Consider the following 8,179-nt stretch of genomic DNA (forward strand, 5'->3'; position numbering starts at 1 on the left):
TTATTGTGACAAACTGAGGTGTGCTCATTCAAGACAGTGTAAAAATGGCAATTGAGAATGTTCTTAACCAAACACACTTTGGTTACCAAGCAACCAATCAGAAAGATTCTTGTTGCTGGTTGCTAGGCAACCAAACCTTATTCAACTAAGAATGCTCTTGAGAATCGTTTATAAATACAGCTCTAAATTTTGATAACAGAATTCGAAAGTAAAGAATATTCTACCAGAGTAAAGATAGCATAAGATATCGATATTATCCCATGTGACAAAGAAGAAAGATTTCTTATGATAGGTTTTCTCTGTGATACTCTTGTACAAATACATTGATGAAATTGATATGTACCATAATATCACCTTAAATGCTGCAAATAAAGACAGATAATGTAACAAAGGAGTTGTTCCATAATTAAACGAAACACATCATTTTTAACTAGAATATTCTAAAATAAAGCAGAATATTTTTCCAACCAAAGTATTCAGTAGAAAAAGATTATATGTTATGATTCATGTGCTGCTATCTAAAAATGAATGAAATTATTAGATATGGAGGACCTATTTCCATTACTACAAATTTCTAAACACAAATCAACAATTTCTAAGGGATGAAAAAGCTGATAGAGTGCTACAAAACGTTAATTATTTCTAAAACTTGATTCGATAATAATTTTGATAAATCGACTTTTAACGGTCACAAACACTTTAGAGGAACGGTCACAATAACGAGGAAGTAGTTCTGGTTATTGTGACAAACTGAGGTGTGCTCATTCAAGACAGTGTAAAAATGGCAATTGAGAATGTACTTAGCCAAGTACACTTTGATTACCAAGCAACCAATCAGAAAGATTCTTGTTGCTGGTTGCTAGGCAACCAAACCTTATTCAACTAAGAATGCTCGTTTATAAATACAGCTCTAAATTTTGATAACAGAATTCGAAAGTAAAGAATATTCTACCATAGAGTAAAGATAGCATAAGATATCGATATTATCCCATGTGACAAAGAAGAAAGATTTCTTATGATAGGTTTTCTCTGTGATACTCTTGTACAAATACATTGATGAAATTGATATGTACCATAATATCACCTTAAATGCTGCAAATAAAGACAGATAATGTAACAAAGGAGTTGTTCCATAATTAAACGAAACACATCATTTTTAACTAGAATATTCTAAAATAAAGCAGAATATTTTTCCAACCAAAGTATTCAGTAGAAAAAGATTATATTTTGTGTTTTTGTACTAGATTATTCAGTAATAAAGCACAATATTTCGTCTTTTTCTATCAGAATATTTAGTGGAAGGAGAGAAGATTTTGCGGTTTTATTATTTGAAGACAAATATTATCTACTTGACAGAAGTTTGTTGTAATAGAACAGGTCCTCAATCTTCCAGGTTTTCGTTATTAAATACAGATACAAGTGTAATTGTTCAAACCTCTTGCACGTGCTGTCTTTAGTCGTAGGCAGTTTCGAGACAAAACACACAAATTACGAGATCACATGCCGTGGATGATAACGCGAGCACGAAAATGAGCGAACTAAACCTGTGTACTGTGAGGTAGCTGGTGTATCTGTGGCTGGGCCCACTCCACGAAATCGTCTATAAGTACGGGCCAGGCTCCTTCCTCGTCGTAATTCGACATGTCGTCGTTTATAGCCAGCGCGAAATCGAGCAGCAGATTCCAGGTGTCTTTTGGTATCGATCTTTTATGGTGATCCTGGGAAAAATCAAAAAACGAAATTGCAAAAATTTGAAAAGTAATGAATATTTATTTGTTCACTAGCTGGCCCGGCGAACCTCGTACCGCCAAATAGTTAATGTATCTCATAACAAACTTTAGCTGGATGCACACCTGAGGAGGCGCGATGCGGCATTTTGCATCCAGGTGCTTCTTGCTTATTGGTTTGAATGTAAGAACTCACACACATTGAATTGAGCATGGCGTGGAACGGTGTGATAAGGCAATCTCCATAAGATAAACACTTTGTATCACAAAGCCGCGCCTCCTCAGGTGTGCTTAGCCTTAGCTTAATCTGATGCACTATATTTTTATGAAAATTAACCAACAATCGGTATTTACATTTATATCTCAAAATGGACTTCCTATGTACTTGGTTAGTTCTGCGGCAGTTTGTATTTCTAGTTACATTTGCATGCAGCTTGCTGGGAAATCGAATGGTATATCTCCTTGCTGCTGATTTTCCAGTGCATATTCTAAATTTACAGCATTTCGAGTTCTACGACCCAAGTTTTGACGTCGTTCGTACCGCGGCATTAATAAGAATTAAAATTTTGTGAATCAGTAGAAATAAAATTGAAAACAGATCTATCGACGGCTGTTGGATGACACAAATGATTATAACAGCTAATTTTGATTTCTGTGTGTGGCCAGCTCACAAATCTTCTCCCATAAGGATTACAATGTATACTTTGAAGGACCGTTAGGAGAGAGTCCTGAAGTCGGATTATAAATTTGATACGCCATAAACCTGGTCCTGAACATAACGAACACAACTAAAAAAAAAATCATCAAATTCGGTGCACACATAAAAAAGTTATTGAATGTCAAAAATTGAGGCTCGATTTTTATTTATAGATAGATTGGTTGACTCATAAATTCCAGTTCACAGTGCTTTCACGGAAACTGAGTCACATATTGTTATTATTCAGTTCAATCTATGACAAAGATGTAAGGTAGCTACTGTGAATCGGTCTTGCTGCTCCAAGATCAACTATCAGTCGTGCATGTTTGTTTACTCCGTCTCAGCTTCCAATAAAGACTGGACTATATGAAACAATGATATATTTGGTACTATTATATAGGTCTGAAACTGAGGATGACTAAGAAAAAAGAGGTAAAGATAGTAGTGTTTGAAAATAAAGTCCTGCCCAAGATTTATGGACCCATATACCAACAAGGAGAAAGCATGACTAAGAAAACAGGACCTCTACAATTGCCTATACATTGTGAGCGAAATAGAATGTAGGAGAATAAGATGGGCTGGGCACTTACTGAAAATAGGAGAAGAATCCGAACTGAAAAAATATTAGAGCTTCAACCCCCCAGGAAGGCGACCCCTTGGAAGACTTAGACAGGGATGGTGGCAACAGGTCAAGACAGTCTTGAGAGGCTTAGAACCGGTTGCACAAAGGTCTGTTAAATTTTAATCGTGATTAAATGCAACCTGAACCAATGAGAGAAGCTTTCTTTGATTGGTTCTCGTGATATTTATAATCATGATTAAAATTGCACCCCGTTGCACAAAGGCCTGTTAAATTTTAATCGTGATTAAATGTAACCTGAACCAATCATAGAAGCCTTCTCTGATTGGTTCTCGTGACATTTAATCATGATTAAAATTTAACAGGCTTTCGTGCAACCGGGAATTAGAGCTACAGAACGAGATGCTCAGGATCGATCTTCCTGGTGGCTTTTTTGATATGTGGTCAAATGTCGACTTGGATATAGATAGCCCAGGGAGTAAGTAAATATGCTCACGAACCCCAATCTTCAAAATTTCAAAAGATATACAATTCTTCATATTTCTCATGGTAACTAAAGAGAGATAAAACTATAATTCAACAAAATTATTGTGGTAATCAGAATAAATAATACCAGAACAAACTGACATCACAGGTCGAGAAGTAACTGGCCTTGGGAGTAAGTATACCTCCTCACGAACCCCAATTTTCAAAATTTCAAAAGATACATTTTTCATAATTCTCATGGTAACTAAAGAGAGATAAAACTATAATTCAACAAAATTATCGTGGTAATCAGAAGAAGTAATACCAGAACAAACTGACATCACAGGTCGAGAAGTAACTAGCCTTGGGAGTATGTATACCTCCTCACGAACCCAAATTTTCAAAATTTCAAAAGATAAACAATTTTTCATGATTTTCATGGCAAATACACAGACGTAAAACTGTAAACAATTATTGTGGAAATCAGTAGAAATAATCATAACCTACATAATATTTGGACAATTTAAGTCAAAATTAGGAAATTGAAGTATTGGGCAATAGCCTGTTTTTTCTTCTCCGACTATTGTATTGTTTGCTCTATCCAATCAATAAATAATACCTGGAGAAACTGACACCACAGGTCCAGAAACCTGAACCGTCCATGCAGTACTATGTTCCAGTAAGTGATGGCCATGTCTAGATCAAGCCCCTTCTGGTTTGGGTTCTTGGCGTAGTTGAACGTGAAGTGGTAGAAATCTTTGAAGCGCATTGTGTCTTTCAGTTCTGTTTCCAAAGATGGCAACCGGCATTTTAGCTTTTCTACGCTGTCCACTCTGCAAAATAAAAATTAGTTGTAAAATAAATTAACAAATTCGTTGTAAAATGAATTGACAAATTTGTTGTAAAATGAATTGGCAAATTTGTTGTAAAATAAATTGACAAATTTGTTGTAAAATGAATTGGCAAATTTGTTGTAAAATCAATTGACAAATTTGGTGTGAAATAAATTTACACATTTGTTGTAAAATAAATTTACAAATTCGTTGTAAAATAAATTTACAAATTCGTTGTAAAGTAAATTTACAAATTTGTTGTAAAATAAATTGACAAATTTGTCAAAGAATCGAGTCCCAAGTCTTCAAACTTTATTTAGTTTGCCCACTCTGTGAAATAAATTTGTTGGACAGTAGTCTGAAGTCGGTCCATTCTGTGAAATAAATTCATTATTTTTTTCAAAAACCGTAGCCTGAAGTTCCATACTATCAAATTTGAAACCTCAATTAAAAACAAGAATACTCGTAAATTTCAATTATAGTAAGGTAGTTGTATCCAAATGAGTATCAATTATTGATAAATGTATTTCAGCGAGGCCACACTAACGTCTTTCAAGTGTTTTCAAACGAGTCGGTAGGGCATGAAGTTCTCATGATTGGGTTGGCATTCAGGAATCAGCCAATCGGAGAGCTTCCTGCTCTGCCGACTTGTCTAAAAACGCTTCAAATGGCTTGACCTTAAGTGTCAGACGCATTTCAAGACACTGGGCTTCATCTTCAGAGCACCATAGTTGACACTATCAGAAAGAAAAAAGAAAAATCTTAGTGCCTTTTTTTAAAAAGTGTTTAAAACGATAATTTGACACTATCAATATTCTAGTTTGCAATGTATGATTAATACAGATTACAAAACCTCCATTGATAGTAGTACCGATAACAATAAGCATTATGCACACAACATAGCTGTGAAGAATAATCGTTACATGACCCCCTAACATGTCTTTCTTATTTCTGGGATGTTGAATGTATGACGTTTCTTATACAACTAATTTTTTTTTCATTTTATTGATACTTAATTTCATACAATAATATACAAATAGAAAATATATATTTATTTACCCCAGTTCGGTCATTCCATTCATGAATTCTTCCCTTGAGAATTCGCACTGCGCGGCTGCTCTGAATTTCCACGCAATTATTAGTACTAATTTTGATTCTGGACTCAAACTTAGGTCGTCTAAAAATTTAAGTATTCCATCCGCTGTTATCTTATCTGGCTCCGAGGGATCTGTAACAGGTTATCATGTAATCTGTGAGATATTTGTAGTGCAAGTATACAATAAGTTTGTGTACTAGAAAATGTAATGATAAATGATATTAATAAGTTGGTAAAAATTGAATAATTCATTAAGAAATTGTTTTGTATTAGTATTTATTGTTTTGTGTATCCATTCTTTAAGTTGGTAAAAATTGAATCATGCATCAAGAAATTGTTTTGCATTAGTAATTATTGTTTTGTGTATCCATTCTTTTCCACTATTAATTCAACATTGAATTGGAAAAAAACACGAAGTGATAAAAGCACTTTCAGTGGTGAGGATAGTTTCGATCTGGTCAGGGTCTTCATCAGACTCTACTACTTGAATACTTTATGTAGTTGCCAAGTACTGGGGTTTCCAGATCGGAAATAGGTTAAACCCAAGTCATTAGGGCTGTGGAAATGCTGCAACCCGAAAGAGAGGCTCCTCATGTATGTCCTGCAGTAAATACAGAGGCCTATTCAGGATTCCTCAGTTTTGAGCTGAATTTTGCGTACTGAGTGTCTTGCACTTCTCTTGGCAAAGTGTTGACACATCTTAGTTGGGAAGCTGTTTTGAGTCTCTCCCAGTCTACATCGAGGCATCTCCAATCTAGCAGCATGATGAGTGTTGCGGTGTTGCGGTAGCAAGGTCTATAGAAACCTTATGCCTTAAACCTTAGAAGTCTTATAGAAACTGTATTTATAGATCTTGTGCGGTAGTGTAAGTCACTCCTTTTTGATAACTGCTCTTGGGTCTTTTCTACATACAATGATCACAGTATGTACTGGCTGTAGACTGTGAGGATTCCAAGGTTATTGAAAAGTGGACGATAGTGATCCATGTAGACCTCAAGAGCCATCAAACTCAGTGCTCTCTTCCGTAGTCGACGACGGAAAGCATTGTTGACATTCGTATCGTCCAAATTTCAAGTGTGCTAAAATAGCTAATCAAATAACTTTTTATTATTTGTCTTTATTTTTTAAAGAGTTGAACATGCTACCATTTAAAAGTATAAAAAAGTATATAAGCTCAACCTGCCCCATTAAAACATAAATGAACATAATCTTTTAGATTAAACATCTACCCAAACTGAGATTCTCTCCTTGTCGTGGTCGACGACGGCATTTATGCACAAACGAAAACCCAGCTTAAGCAGTACATCCTGAACGGCAGGAACATGTCCCCAAAGGAGTACTCAATTCATCAAATGGCTGTGGAAAGGTGTATGGTATCCAATCACAAGGCAGGTTTTGTCGACCCCTTGTCTCAGCAGTCTTTCATGTCTACACTTACTTGATGTCTTCTCTTCATCTAGTCACACTCTGCCAAGAGAAGTGCAAGAAATGCAATACTGAAAATTCAGCTTAACATTGAGGAAGTGGCGCTTTTACAGACCCTTTTATTTGCTACAGGAGTTGGGTGAGAAGCCTCTCTTTGGCGTTGAGCGCCTTCACAACCCAGAAAACCTTTGGTTTAGCAAATGATACTGCCAATCTAGAAATCCCAGTCTCTTTGGCGACAACATCAAGTGTAAGTCTTATAAGTAAGTCTTGGAAGGTATCTTGACATCTTTAGCCACACTTGGTGTATTTGGAGGTGCCCCAGAACTGTCTTATATACCTATCATTATACCTTTTCTTCAGCCATTACCCACACATGTTAGGATCAATAGCGTCCATCAAGCCAGAAGCCAAGCAGTTTGATTAGTTCACCAACAGTCAAACTGGAGCCTTCACTAAAAGTAAGTGTTTTTAAATTAATATTTGAATTCATTATTTATTACTACAATATAAACAGAGAATGATTTCGATACGTTATTTTAATGGTAAGGTACGGCAGACAATTTGCACAGCTGAAAGCATCTAAATACTTGTAAACATAGGTCTATTCTTATGTTACATTGAAGAAAACAAGTCTAAGGCTATGATCACATCGGATGCGTTTATGTGCAAGTGCACCTCAGGTCATGTAGGCCTATGAGTCTAGATATCGGTTTAATTAATATAAATACACTGAACATACCTTTATATTTTGAATATGCAACTTCAAGCTTTTTTCTATCAACTGACAACTTTTGCTCTTTGAAGTAAGCGTCAGGATTTTGAAAATAGTTGTCAGAAGCTAACTCCAACTTCCAATCATTCTGTGACAGGCAGAAGATTGCTGTAGATTCGCCAGTTTGCGTGAACGAAATGAACTTTTTTACTTTATCTCGTTGCGACGATTTCAACTTGTGCTGGAATCAAAAGTGAAACAAATTTAAAATAGATAAAACTAAAAATTTTTGTTTGTTGTAATACAATTTTTAGGCTATGTACGACAAGGAAGTAACGTTAACGATTACACGACAACAAAGTTTCGTTCAAAACTCAAATACTACTTGGAATAATTATTGGTCAATAGAACATGAAAATACGTACCATATTCAAACAATTTTAGGTCGTAAGACCAAATGGTTACTATGCAAAACACCACATAAAATCTAGAATGGAATAACAAAGCTAAAATCTTGCGCAGTCTTCCATTGCCTAGCCTTTTTTATTTCGTCCCAAACATGTCGTCTGATTATTAGAATATCAGCTGATAATGGACTATTCCCAGCTGCATTGGTTTGTCTATTGTGTTGGTATCACTGT

At 35.4% G+C, this 8,179-nt stretch overlaps 1 protein-coding gene across 1 annotated transcript; it reads right to left on the reverse strand.

Annotated features, from left to right (window-relative positions):
• Nucleotides 1-632: 632 nt before the first annotated feature.
• Nucleotides 633-8,130, reverse strand: LOC111050934 (DCN1-like protein 1). The gene is made up of 5 exons (XM_039439890.1): nt 7,964-8,130; nt 7,566-7,779; nt 5,362-5,530; nt 4,089-4,302; nt 633-1,718 (listed from the first exon to the last, which is right to left on the reverse strand). Exons 1-5 carry the CDS (start codon nt 7,964-7,966, stop codon nt 1,539-1,541), a joined length of 780 nt encoding a protein of 259 aa, XP_039295824.1. The 5' UTR covers nt 7,967-8,130; the 3' UTR covers nt 633-1,538.
• Between the last annotated feature and the right edge of the window lie 49 nt (nt 8,131-8,179).

This window comes from Nilaparvata lugens, chromosome 13 (genome assembly GCF_014356525.2).
Source record: "Nilaparvata lugens isolate BPH chromosome 13, ASM1435652v1, whole genome shotgun sequence".
NCBI classification, from domain to species: domain Eukaryota; kingdom Metazoa; phylum Arthropoda; class Insecta; order Hemiptera; family Delphacidae; genus Nilaparvata; species Nilaparvata lugens.

Bases quoted from the DNA above. Each gene is read 5' to 3' on its own strand.
- LOC111050934 (XM_039439890.1), bottom strand. The intron at 4,303-5,361 runs GTAAATAAATAT...TTTATTTTGCAG, and splicing joins AATGGAATGACCGAACTGGG to AGTGGACAGCGTAGAAAAGC. The intron at 1,719-4,088 runs GTATTATTTATT...GATTTTTCCCAG, and splicing joins TGTGGTGTCAGTTTCTCCAG to GATCACCATAAAAGATCGAT.